This window comes from Manacus candei, unplaced genomic scaffold, assembly GCF_025592945.1.
Source record: "Manacus candei isolate 608988 ecotype Guabito, Panama unplaced genomic scaffold, ASM2559294v1 h1tg000078l, whole genome shotgun sequence".
Lineage (NCBI taxonomy): Eukaryota > Metazoa > Chordata > Aves > Passeriformes > Pipridae > Manacus > Manacus candei.
Genome location: NW_026138126.1, coordinates 4,120,772 through 4,134,723, shown reverse-complemented (window position 1 = coordinate 4,134,723; position 13,952 = coordinate 4,120,772). Strand labels below are relative to the sequence as shown.

Below are 13,952 nucleotides of genomic sequence, written 5' to 3'. Positions count from 1 at the left end.
GAGGGATGCTTGGCCAGGGCAGGATGCTCTGGCGAAGGGATGCTCAGCTGGAGGGATGCTCTGTCAGAGGGATGCTTGTTCGGGGGGATGCTCAGCCAGAGGGATGCCTGGCTGGGGGGATGAGTGTCCAGGGGGATGCTCAGCCAGAGGGATGCCTGGCTGGGGGGATGAGTGTCCAGGGGGATGCTCTGGCAGAGGGAAGTTCAGCTGGAGGGATGTCCAGCTGGAGAGATGCTGGTCTGGGGGGATGCCTGGCTTGCAGGATAATTCCCCAGGGGGATGCTCTGGCTGGCAGAGGGATGCTCAGCTGGAGGAATGCTGCTTTGGGGGATGCTCAGCTGGGGGATTGTGTGTCCAGGGGGATGCCCTGGCAAGGGGGGTGCTCGGCAGGGGGGTGCAGCATTGTTGGGGTGTCCTGTGAAGGGTCAGGAGTTGGACTTGGATGATCCTTGTGGCTACCTTCTACCTCAGGATATTCTGTGATTCCATGATTATTTATGCTGCCAACACCGGCCTTTCTCCTGAGATGGACCAGGAACAGAAGAGCAGCATTAAAAAAAAAGCATCTTTTATTAACATGTCTTCTCAGTGTCCATCTCCATCTTCCATTTCTTGTCTGTCTCTGTCATCCTCTTGCTGTTCATCTATGTCATCCTCTCCCTGTTCATCTCCATTGTCCATTCCTTGTCTGTCTCCATCATTTTCTCCTTGTCCATCTCTGTCATCCTCTCGTTGTCCATCTCTGCTGTCCTCTCCTTCTCCATTTCCATTGTCTTCTCCTTGTCCATCTCCACTGTCCTCTTGTTGTCTGTCTCCGTTATCCTCTCCTTGTCCATCTCCGTTGTCCTGTCCTGCAAAAGAGAGAGAGAGAGATCCAGTGAGCTGCTCCCTCCTGGGAGATCATCAGTCCTGGTCCCAGTGTTCATCCAGCAGATGGGATGTTGGTTCACAATCCACATCAATCCATCAGTCCTGGTCCTAGTGTAGATCCAGCTGATGGGATGCTAATCCTGGTTTCTGTGTGGATCCAGCTGTGCCTCTCTGGCTGATGGGATGTCCACTTGGACTCCTTCACAGACTGGGCCAATGGCCCTGAGTGGATTGGGAATTGGGGTTCCCTTGCTCTGTGTTCATCTCCACTGTCCTCTCCATGTCCATCTCCGTTGTCCTCTCCTTGTCCATCTCCATCATGTCCTCATTGTCCACCTCTATTTTCCTCTCCATGTCCAAATCCATCATCCTTTCCTTGTCCATCTCTGTCATCCTCTCATTGTCTGTCTCTGTTATCCTGTCCTGTAAAAGAGAGAGAGAGAGATCCAGTGAGCTGCTCCCTCCTGGGAGCTCATCAGTCCTTGTTCCAGTGTGATCCAGCAGTGGGGATGTTAATCCTATTTTCAGTGTTGATCCAGCTGCCCAGCTCTGGCCCATGGCACATCCACTTGGCTTCCTCTGCAGGTCCCACTGTTGGCCCAGGGCAGGCTGGGAGTTGGGGTTCCCCTGTTCCATGTCCATCTCCATTGTACTCAGAATGTCCATCTCTGTCATTCTCTCTTTGCCCATCTCCATCATGTCCTAATTGTCCATCTCCTCTGTCCTCTCCTTGTCCATCTCTGTTGTCCTCTCATTGTCTGTCTCTGTTATCCACTCCTTGACCATCTCTGTTGTCCTGCCCTGCAAAAGAGAGAGAGAGATCCAGTGAGCTCCTCCCTCCTGGGAGATCATCAGTCCTGGTTCCAGTGTGATCCAGGTGATAGGGTGTTAATCCTGGTTTCTGTGTTGATCCAACTGCACCACTCTGGGTGATGGGATGTCCACTTGTCCTCCTCTGCAGGCCCAGCCATTGTTGATGGGTGGGTTGGGAGTTGGGTTTCCCTTGCTCCATGTCCATCTCCATTGTCCTCTACTTGTCCATCTGCGTCATCCTCTTTTTGTCCATATCCATCATGTCCTCCTTGTTCACCTCCATTGTCCTCTCCATGTCCAAATCCATCATCCTTTCCTTGTCCATCTCTATCATCCTCTCATTGTCTGTCTCTGTGTCCTGCCCTGAAAAAGAGACAGAGAGAGAGATCCAGTGAGCTTCTCCCTCCTGGGAGGTCATCAGTCCTGGTTTCAATGTTGATCCATCAGATGGGATGTCAGTCCACAATCCAACATCAATCCAGCAGTCTTGGTTCCAGTGTTAATCCAGAAGACAGGATATTATTCCTCCGTCCTCTCATTGTCCATCTCCATCCTCCTCTCCTTGTCTGTCTCTGTTATCCACTCCTTGTCCATCTCCTCCATCCTCTCCTTGTCCATCTCTCCTATCTTATCCACTCCTTGTCTGTCTCTGTGTCCTGTCCTGTAAAAGAGAGAGAGAGAGATCCAGTGAGCTGCTCCCTCCTGGGAGATCATCTGTCCTGGTTGCAGTGTTGACCCATCAGATGGGGTGTTAATCCTGGTTTCTGTGTTGATGCAGCTGCCCAGCTCTGGCCAGATGGCTCCATGTCCTGTTCCATGCCCATCTCCATTGTCATCTTCTCATCTATCTCCTGTGTCCTCTCTCTGTCCATCTCCGTCATGTCCTCATTGTCCGTCTCCCTTGTCCTCTCCATGTCCATCTCCGTTATCCACTCCTTGTCTGTCTCTGTGTCCTGTCCTGTAAAAGAGAGAGAGACCCAGTGAGCTGCTCCCTCCTGGGAGATCATCAGTCCTGGTTCCAGTGTGATCCAGCTGATGGGGTGGTAGTCCTGGTTTCTGTGTTGATCCAGCTGCCCAGCTCTGGCCGGATGACTCCATGTCCTGTTCCATGTCCATCTCCATCTTCCTCTTGTTGTCCCTCTCCTCCATCCAGTCCTTGTCCATCTCCATCGTCCTCTCATTGTCTGTCTCCCTTGTCCTGTCCTGCAAAAGGAGAGAGAGAGAGAGAGATTCAATGAACTGCTCCCTCCTGGGAGATCATCAGTTCTTGTTCCAGTATCTATCCAGACAATGGGATGGCAATCCCAGTTGCTGCACTGATCCAACAGATGGGATATTAATCCTGGTTTCTGTGTTAGTCCATCTGTGCTGCTCAGGGATGTCCACTTGGCCTCCTCTGCAGGCCTGGCTGTTGGCCCTGGGCAGGCTGGGATTTGGGTTCCCCTTCTCCTCGTCCATCTGTGTTGCCCTCTTGTCCATCTCCATCGTGCTCTCAGTATCAGTCATTGTCATCCTCTTCTTGTTGTGTCCTCAGTCCCCAGTGTCCATCTCCGTTGTCCTTTTCTTGTCCATCTCCATTGTCCTCTTCTTGTCTGTCTCCATTGTCCTCTTTTTCTCCATCTCCATCATGTCCTAATTGTCCATCTCTGGTGTCCTCTCCATGTCCATCTCCATCCTCCTCTCCTTGTCTGTCTCTGTTATCCACTCCTTGTCTGTCTCCATTGTCCTGTCCTGTAAAAGAGAGAGAGAGAGACCCAGTGAGCTGCTCCCTCCTGGGAGAACATCAGTCCTGGTTCCAGTGTTGACCCCTCAAATGGGATGTTAATCCTGGTTTTGTGTTGATGCAGCTGCCCAGCTCTGGCTGGCTGGCTCCATGTCCTGTTCCATGTCCATCTCCATTGTCATCTTCTCATCTATCTCACGTGTCCTCTCTTTGTCCATCTCCATCATGTCCTCATTGTCCATCTCTGGTGTCCTCTCCATGTCCATCTCCATTATCCACTCCTTGTCCATCTCTGTGTCCTGTCCTGCAAAAGAGAGAGAGAGAGAGATCCAGTGAGCTGCTCCCTCCTGGGAGATCATCAGTCCTGGTTCTACTGTTGATCCAGCAGATGGGGCATCAGTCTGGATTCCAGAGTTGATCCAGTAGATGGGATGTCTGTCCAGTATCCAACATCAATCCAGCAGTCCAGGTTGCAGTGTGATCCAGCTGATAGGGTGTCAGTCCTGGTTTCTGTGTTGATCCAGCTGCCCAGCTCTGGCCGATGGGATGTCCACTTGGCCTCCTCTGCAGGCCCTGTTGTTGGCCCAGGGCAGGCTGGGAGTTGGGGTTCCCCTGCTCCATGTCCATCTCCATTGTACTCAAAATGTCCATCTCTGTCATTCTCTCTTTGTCCGTCTCCATCATGTCCTAATTGTCCACCTCCTCTGTCCTCTCCTTGTCCATCTCTGTTGTCCTCTCATTGTCTGTCTCTGTTATCCACTCCTTGACCATCTCTGTTGTCCTGCCCTGCAAAAGAGAGAGAGAGATCCAATGAGTTCCTCCCTCCTGGGAGATCATCAGTCCTGGTTCCAGTGTGATCCAGGTGATAGGGTGTTAATCCTGGTTTCTGTGTTGATCCAACTGCACCACTCTGGGTGATGGGATGTCCACTTGTCCTCCTCTGCAGGCCCAGCCATTGTTGTTGGGTTGGTTGGGAGCTGGGTTTCCCTTGCTCCATGTCCATCTCCATCGTCCTCTACTTGTCCATCTGCATCATCCTCTTTTTGTCCATCTCCATCATGTCCTCCTTGTTCACCTCCATTGTCCTTTCCATGTCCAAATCCATCATCCTTTCCTTTGTTCATCTCTGTCATCCTCTCATTGTCTGTCTCTGTGTCCTGCCCTGCAAAAGAGAGAGAGAGAGAGAGAGAGAGAGAGAGAGAGAGAGAGAGAGAGAGAGAGAGAGAGAGATCCAGTGCACTTCTCCCTCCTGGGAGATCATCAGTCCTGGTTTCAATGTTGATCCAACAGATGGGATGTCAGTCCACAATCCAACATCAATCCAGCAGTCTTGGTTCCAGTGTTAATCCAGAAGACAGGATATTATTGCTCCGTCCTCTCATTGTCCATCTCTGTCATCCTCTCGTTGTCTGTCTCTGTTATCCACTCCTTGTCCATCTCCTCCATCCTCTCCTTGTCCATCTCTCTTATCTTATCCACTCCTTGTCTGTCTCCATTGTCCTGTCCTGCAAAGAGAGAGAGAGAGAGATCCAGTGAGTTCCTCCCTCCTGGGAGATCATCAGTCCTGGTTGCAGTGTTGACCCCTCAAATGGGGTGGTAATCCTGGTTTTTGTGTTGATGCAGCTGCCCAGCTCTGGCCAGATGGCTCCATGTCCTGTTCCATGTCCATCTCCATTGTCATCTTCTCGTCTATCTCCGTTGTCCTCTCTTTGTCCATGTCCATCATGTCCTCATTGTCCATCTCCCTTATCCTCTCCGTGTCTAACTCCATCATCCTTTCCTTGTCTGTCCCCTTCATCCTCTTGTCAGTCTCCATCATCCACTCCTTGTCTGTCTCTGTGTCCTGTCCTGTAAAAGAGAGAGAGAGAGATCCAGTGAACTTCTCCCTCCTGGGAGATCATCAGTCCTGGTTTCAATGTTGATCCAACAGATGGGATGTCAGTCCACAATCCAACATCAATCCAGCAGTCTTGGTTCCAGTGTTAATCCAGAAGACAGGATATTATTCCTCTGTCCTCTCATTGTCCATCTCTGTCATCCTCTCCATGTCCATCTCCATTATCCACTCCTTGTCCATCTCTGTTGTCCTGTCCTACAAAAGAGAGAGAGAGAGAGATCCAGTGAGCTGCTCCCTCCTGGGAGATCATCAGTCCTGGTTCCAGTGTGATCCAGGTGATAGGATGTTAATCCTGGTTTCTGTGTTGATCCAACTGCACCACTCTGGGTGATGGGATGTCCACTTGTCCTCCTCTGCAGGCCCAGCCATTGTTGTTGGATGGGTTGGGAGTTGGGTTTCCCTGCTCTGTGTCCATCTCCATCGTCCTCTACTTGTCCATCTGTGTCATCCTCTTTTTGTCCATCTCCATCATGTCCTCCTTGTTCGCCTCTATTGTCCTCCCCATGTCCAAATCCATCATCCTTTCCTTGTCCATCTCTGTCATCCTCTCATTGTCTGTCTCTGTTATCCTGTCCTGTAAAAGAGAGAGAGAGAGACCCAGTGAGCTGCTCCCTCCTGGGAGATCATCAGTCCTGGTTGCAGTGTGATCCAACTGATGGGATGTTAATCCTGGTTTCTGTGTTGATCCAGCTGCCCAGCTCTGGCTGGCTGGCTCCATGTCCTGTTCCATGTCCATCTCCATTGTCATCTTCTCGTCTATCTCCGTTGTCCTCTCTTTGTCCATCTCCATCATGTCCTCACTGTCCATCTCCCTTGTCCTCTCCATGTCTAACTCCATCATCCTTTCCTTGTCTGTCCCCTTCATCCTCTTGTCTGTCTCCATTATCCACTCCTTGTCTGTCTCTGTGTCCTGTGCTGTAAAAGAGAGAGAGAGAGACCCAGTGAGCTGCTCCCTCCTGGGAGATCATCACTCCTGGTTCCAGTGTTGACCCAGCAGATGGGATGTTGGTCCTGGGTTCAGTGTCAATCCATCAGATGGGGTGTCAGTCCACAATCCAACATGGATCCAGCAGTCCTTGTTCCAGAGTCGATCCAGCTGATGGGATGTTAATCCTGTTTCTGTGTTGATCCAGCTGCCCAGCTCTGGCCCATGGCCCGTCCACTTGGCCTCCTCTGCAGGCCCCGCTGTAGGCCCAGGTGGGCTGGGATTGGGGTTCTCCTCATCCATCTGTGCCATCCCCTTGTTGTCCATCTGGGTTGCCCTGTCCTGCAGAGACACAGGGATCCAGTGAGCTGCTCCCTCCTGGCAGAGCAGCTCTCTGGGCTGGGCTGAGCTCTGTGTCCCTTGGATCCCCCCGGGGCAGGGGGGGCTCTGATGTCACAGGGGTCTCTGGGCACCCCCATGTCCCACATCACAAAGGGTCCCTGTGTCACAAAGGGCCACACCCAGCACCCCAACACGGGCACCACCTGGACCCGGCCCGGGGCAGCCCCAGGCCCTGTGGCCTTTTAGGCCCTGCTGTGCCCAGAGCCCTGGGGGGCTTTGGCCCCGGTGCCACCCGACCCCCCCTCTGCCCAGGGCACAGCCTGGGCTTTGCAGGCTGGGCTGGGCAGGGCAGGAGGAATTCCTGAGAGTCCCTGACCTACTGTAAAACCCCAGGCAGGGAGGGAAAGAGAGGGAAAGGGAGACAAAAAGAGCTCACCGGTCCTGGTCCAGTGTCCATCCAGTGATGGGATGTCAGTCCACAATCCAATGTCAATCCAACTGATGGGATGTTAATCCTGGTTTCTGTGTTCATCCAGCTGCCCAGCTCTGGCCCATGTCAAGTCCACTTGGCCTCCTCTGGAGGCTTGGCCAGTGGCATTGGGCAGGTTGGGAGTTGGGGTTCCCTTGCTCTGTATCCACCTCCATCATCGTCTCCTTGTCCTTCTCTGTCATCCTCTTTTTGTCCATATCAGTCGTGTCCACATTGTCCACCTCCATTGTCCTCTCTATGTGAAATCCATCATCCTTTCCTTGTCCACCTCTGTCATCCTCTCATTGTCTGTCTCTGTTATCCACTCCTTGTCTGTCCCTGTTATCCTGTCCTGTAAAAGAGAGAGAGAGAGATCCAGTGAGCTGCTCCCTCCTGGGAGATCATCAGTCCTGGTTGCAGTGTGATCCAGCAGATGGGATGTTGGTCCAGGGTTCAGTGTCAATCCATCAGATGGGGTGTCAGTCCACAATCCAACATGGATCCAGCAGTTCTTGTTCCAGAGTCGATCCAGCTGATGGGATGTTAATCCTGTTTCTGTGTTGATCCAGCTGCCCAGCTCTGGCCATGGCACGTCCACTTGGCCTCCTCTGCAGGCCCAGCCGTAGGCCCAGGTGGGCTGGGATTGGGGTTCCCCTTCTCCTCATCCATCTGTGCCATCCCCTTGTCGTCCATCTGGGTTGCCCTGTGCTGCAGACACACAGGGATCCAGTGAGCTGCTCCCTCCTGGCAGAGCAGCTCTCTGGGCTGGGCTGAGCTCTGTGTCCCGTGGATCCCCCCGGGGCAGGGGGGGCTCTCTGATGTCACAGGGGTCTCTGGGCACCCCCATGTCCCACATCACAAAGGGTCCCTGTGTCACAGAGGGCCACACCCAGCACCCCACCAACACTGGCACCACCTGGACCTGGCCCGGGGCAGCCCCAGGCCTTGTCCAGATTAATTGTTTCTGCATTGCCCACCTCCATTTTCCTCTCCATGTCCAACTCCATGACCTTTCCTTGTCCACCTCTGTCATCCTCTCATTGTCTGTCTCTGTTATCCACTCCTTGTCCACCTTTGTTGTCCTGTCCTGTAAAAGAGAGAGAAAGAGATCCAGTGAGCTGCTCCCTCCTGGGAGATCATCAGTCCTGGTTGCAGTGTTGACCCAGCAGTGGGGATGTTAATCCTGGTTTCTGTGTTGATCCAGCTGCCCAGCTCTGGCTGGTGGGATGTCCACTTGGCCTCCTCTGCATGCCCAGCCATTGGTGTTGGGTGGGTTGAGAGTTGGGGTTCCCCTGCTCTGTGTCCATCTCCATTGTCCTCTACTTGTCCATCTGCGTCATCCTCTTTTTGTCCATCTCCATCATGTCCTCATTGTCCACCTCCATTGTCCTCTCCATGTCCAAATCCATCATCCTTTCCTTGTCCACCTCTGTCATCCTCTCATTGTCTGTCTCTGTTATCCACTCCTTGTCTGCCCCTGTTATCCTGTGCTGTAAAAGAGAGAGAGAGAGATCCAGTGAGCTGCTCCCTCCTGGGAGATCATCAGTCCTGGTTGCAGTGTGATCCAGCAGATGGGATGTTGGTCCAGGGTTCAGTGTCAATCCATCAGATGGGGTGTCAGTCCACAATCCAACATGGATCCAGCAGTCCTTGTTCCAGAGTCGATCCAGCTGATGGGATGTTAATCCTGTTTCTGTGTTGATCCAGCTGCCCAGGTCTGGCCCATGGCCCGTCCACTTGGCCTCCTCTGCAGGCCCCGCTGTAGGCCCAGGTGGGCTGGGATTGGGGTTCTCCTCATCCATCTGTGCCATCCCCTTGTTGTCCATCTGGGTTGCCCTGTGCTGCACAGACACAGGGATCCAGTGAGCTGCTCCCTCCTGGCAGAGCAGCTCTCTGGGCTGGGCTGAGCTCTGTGTCCCTTGGATCCCCCCGGGGCAGGATCTGATGTCACAGGGGTCTCTCTGATGTCACAGGGGTCTCTGGGCACCCCCATGTCCCACATCACAAAGGGTCCCTGTGTCACAAAGGGCCACACCCAGCAGCCCACCAGCAGCTGGAGAAGTGGCACCACGGGGACCACCTGTGGCTCCTCAAGGCCAGGTCTGGGCAATCCCAGAGTCACTGGAACACCAGGGCTGGAAGAAACCATCAGGAGCATCCAGTCCCACCGTCACCCAGCACCACCTAATCCATGTCCCCAGGGGCCACCTCCACGTAGAGGGGCCCAGGGGCTGCTCCTCCTGCCCAGCCAGGAGGGAATGTGAGGCATGGAACACTCAGACAAGCAGTGAGAGGCCTCTGTGTGTACAAACAAACACGTCACTTTTTTAATATATATTTCTAATAAACTCAAGCAACTGTTTGAACACAGAGAAGAGCATTTGAACACAACTATATCCCCAAATATCTCCAGTTTTAACCCAACGGTGCTTTTGTAACCCACATCCTTAAGGCAGTGGGAGAGCACCCAGGCTACCACTGCCACCCTTCTGCTTGGGGACACCCTGCAGAGGTGACAACATGGCCCTTGGTGGCCCTGGGCCACCCACCTGCTGGCAGATGTGGGTCTGTCTGCACTGGGCAAGGCAGGGTGGGCACAGCCCGGGGTGCTGGGGGGAATAGGAGGGAGGAATAATAACAATAATAACAATAATAACAATAATAACAATAATAATGTATTTATTTTATTTTTAAACCTTTCTTTTAATAATGACAAGGCTGACACCGACGCTGGCGGTCATAATATTAATATTATTATTAAAATTAATGGTTTTTGAGGTGGCAAAGCACGGGCCTTGGGCTCGTGCCCCCGCCTGTCCCCGAGGCTCAGCACCTGACGTGCCGCCCGCCCGCCGGCTCCAGGAGCACGATGGAATTGGAGTGACACGGAGGAAAATCAGTCTGAATGAATGAGGTCACCTGCCTCATAAATAATTCATCAAAGGCGCCCGGTGACACACCTCGGCCCCGAGAGCCGCGGGGGGGGGGCGGGTGGAGGGGCTGGGATGGGTGAGGGGGACAGGGGTGGGTGAGGGGGACAGGGGTGGGTGCTGGGGACAGGGATGAATTATGGGGACAGGGATGGGTGATGGGGACAGGGGTGGGTGCTGGGGATAGGGGTGGGTGATGGAAGATGGGTGATGGGGACAGGGATGGGTGCTGGGGACAGGGATGGGTGAGGGGGACAGGGGTGGGTGATGGGAACAGGAATGGGTGATGGAGGACAGGGATGAATTTTGGGGACAGGGGTGGGTGATGGGGACAGGGATGGGTGCTGGCAATAGAGGTGAGTGATGGGGACAGGAATGAGTTATGGGGACAAGAATAATTATGGGGACAGGGATGGGTGCTGAGCACAGGGGTGGGTGATAGGGACAGGAATGGGTGATGGAAGATGGGTGTTGGGGACAGGGATGGGTGCTGTGGACAGGGATGAATTATGGGGACAGGGATAAATTATGGGGACAGGGATGGGTGCTGAGGACAGGGGTGGGTGATAGGGACAGGAATGGGTGATGGAAGATGGGTGCTGTGGACAGGGATGGGTGCTGGGGACAGGAATGGGTGCTGGGGACAGGAATGGGTGCTGGGGTGGTAACTGGTGCCGGTGCAGCACACCCATGCTGGGTGCTGGGTACTAGTCCTGTGCAGCCATGCTGGGTACTGCTGGTCCTGGACACTGGTCCAGCACAGCCATGCTGGGTGCTGGGTGCTGGTCTGGGTACCGGACCTGGATGGGTGCCAGCCTTGCACAGACACACAGCACCCAGCTCAGGGTGGAGATGACACACCACCCCGGGGTGCTTGGTGCGTGCTGGGCCCTGGTGCTGCTCCCAGTGCCACAGTGGGAGAGCCTGGCACAGCCTGGCACAGCCTGGCACAGCCTGGCACACGGCGGGACCGGAGCGTGGCAGGACCCGGATCTCTGGGAAGAAGACACAAGGTCCCTCACCAGCCCCCCGTGGCACGGGGGTGACCCCCCAGCCCCCAGCTGCTGCCACCAGCTGCCCTGGGCACATGGCAAGGGGGCTTTTGTCCCCTGGGAGCAGCAGGCAGGTGCTGGAGGTGCGGGCAGGAAGGGCAGCAGGCCCAGGGATTACAGTGGGAAGAAAGCGGAGCAGTGTGAGCCCAGCAAGTGTTTTAATTCCCTTTAATTCCCCAGCTGCACCACTGGACTCGTCCTCGTGGTCACCATCCCTCCCCAGGCACACAGGGCTCTTCCCAACCTCCCTCCTTGGAGCTACTTCGGAGGAAGGCGAGCAAACGAGCCCAAAATGTTGGAAAAGAACATCTTGAAGCCCTTCTGCCATCTGTTGTGCTTTCAGTGCAATTAAGCAGGCAGCAGCCGTGCCAGGCAGCCGGAGCAGCCCTGCCTGCAGCAGCCATCCCCCTGCCAGGCCTGGGAAACCACCCTGCGGGGCCCTGGGTGGGTTTTTGGGTGCCCAGAGCAGCTGGCTGGCAGCTGGGAGCAGGCACAGATGTCCGGGATTTGGCTGCCTGGCAGGTGCCTGGAAGGAGGGAGGCAGCTCCGCTCTCCCGGCTCGCCAGGCTGGGTGCCAGCCCGGGTGTCCCTCCCCGGGGGTCAGTGGGGTGCTCTGGGCCAGGAGGTGTCATTTTGGGGTGAAAATGGGGAGTGGGAGGGGAACAGCAGCTGATGGATGGCTGTGGCACACCAAGAAACCTCCCCTGCTGCCAGATCTGGGGACACTTGGACAGGGGAGTGACACCCCAAAACTTCCCCTGCTGCCAGACCTGGGGACATTTGGGCAGAGGATCCAGGTGTGACACCCCAAAACCTCCCCTCCTGCCAGATCTGGGGACACTTGGGCAGGGGAGTGACACCCCAAAACCTCCCCTGCTGCCAGACCTGGGGACACTTGGGCAGAGGATCCAGGTGTGACACCCCAAAACCTCCCCTCCTGCCAGATCTGGGGACACTTGGACAGGGGAGTGACACCCCAAAACCTCCCCTGCTGCCAGACCTGGGGACACTTGGGCAGGGGAGTGACACCCCAAAACCTCCCCTGCTGCCAGACCTGGGGTCATTTGGGCAGGGGATCTGGGTGTGACACCCCAAAACCTCCCCTGCTGCCAGACCTGGGCACACTCGGGCAGGGACACGGCTGCCTGGTGATGCCACACACCCAGTGAGGCCACAAAAAGCTGCCACAGACGGGTCTCAGGGCTGGGCTGAGACCTGCACAACTCATCTCACCACCCCCCTGAGCCCTCCTGCCATCCTCGGGCCCCCGAGGCAGCGTTCCGAGGCGGGATTCGCCTCCGGATCCGCGGCTGCCACCAGCTCAGGGCTCGTCACCGCTTCCCTCAGCTGCCGCCGGCATTAACTTTGCCGGTAACATTGGTTTATCCCCTTGATCTTGACGGGAAACTGGGAAGCAAGGGAAGCATCCCCAGGGAGCCGCCGCCACACGCTCCGAGCTTTAATTAGGGCTGGGAAATCGCCGCCGACAGCCGCGCGGGGAGGCGAGCCCGGCGCTGGGAGGGATTAGGACCAAAATTAAATCTTCTGCACCAAAACGGTGAGCAAAATGCTCCGAGCCCAGCTCTGGGACCGGCAGCGGGGTAGGGATTTGGGGAGCAAACCTGCGCATCCCCCCTGCCCGCGGGGGGGTCTCGGCAGATGGCTGAGACAGGCAGGGAAATGTGGGATGGATCCGCGGGGGGAATGGCCCTGGAGTGGGCTCGGATGGGGATGGAGGAGCTGGTCCTCAGCCCCTTCCACCCCTCCCTGAGCCCGCAGGTCCCCCTGGGACCCCCAGGCTGGGCTGGGGACAGTGGGGTCAAGGTCACACGAGAGGTCTGAGGTGCTCTCCTGAGGGGCACCATCCCCACAGGCGAGGGCAGGGGGATGCCCCAGGCAGGGCTGGGCCCCAGCACCCTCCACCCTCCGTGGCACAACCACCACGGCGACGGCTGGGGACACGTGTGGCACCAGTGACACGCATGTCACCCCCACTGGCACAGCCCAGATGGCACGGAGGCAACACAGCAGACTGGTGCCCACCCACCAACTGCCTGTCCCGCTGTGCCAGGGCGAATCCTGTGGTGACACCCACCACTTTTGGGGTGAAATCCCCTGGGGTTTGGGGTGAAATCCCATGGGGTTTGGGGTGAAATCCCCTGGGGTTTGGGTTGAAATCCCATGGGGTTTGGGTCACCAGTGTGCACGGTGGGTGAGGCCATCACCCGAGCCCCGGGGTGGATGCCATCCGTGCCTTTCCAGTGCCAGTGGGATGCCCTGGGCCAGCGTGGGGGTCCTGGCACAGCAGGTCCCGGAATGGTGGCACGTGAGCGACCGTGTCACGATCCCAGGCTCTGTCAGCACAAACCACCGGCTCCCAGCCAGGCCCAGGATTAACCAGCCGGCTCTGCTGCTAATTAATAATCCACTTGATTAAGAATTGTCAGTCAATATGTCACCAGCACAAGGACAGGCTCTGCAGCCATGAGCTGAGGACATCATTCCATGGGACCATCCTCCTCCTCCTCCTCCTCACCCCAGAGCTCCTGCACAGCCTGCCCAGACCCCTCTCTCTGTCCCCTCCTAATTGCCACCAGCTGATGTCATGGACCAGCCTGATGATGTCAGCAGCATCCTGCTGCCACCCCATCCTTGCTGCCACCACCCAACAGCCCGGGGGTCCCTCTGCCCCACAAGGTGACACAATGACCTGCTCTGATGATGCCATTTGTCACTCAGGCTCCTGGTGATGTCACGGGCTCCCACACTCTCCTCAGGCACCATCTGAGCGGGACATTTCTGGTTCCCACTCAATGACTTGGGCAGAATTTAGGCCACGAGGGATCTTTGGGGCACAGCAGGGCACCCCCAAAACGTAGAGGGAAAACCAGATGGATCCCTGGTGCTAAGAGAGTATCACCCCCACTGTCC

General features: G+C 55.7%; 1 protein-coding gene across 1 annotated transcript; it reads left to right on the top strand.

Moving 5' to 3' along the window:
- The first annotated feature begins 568 nt into the window (after positions 1-568).
- Positions 569-8,804, top strand: LOC127481306 (keratinocyte proline-rich protein-like). Its single transcript, XM_051810448.1, has 5 exons — positions 569-912; positions 3,876-4,151; positions 5,508-5,578; positions 8,206-8,555; positions 8,793-8,804. The coding sequence occupies exons 1-5, from the start codon at positions 578-580 to the stop codon at positions 8,802-8,804; spliced, it is 1,044 nt and encodes a 347-aa protein (XP_051666408.1). The 5' UTR covers positions 569-577.
- Positions 8,805-13,952: the final 5,148 nt, after the last annotated feature.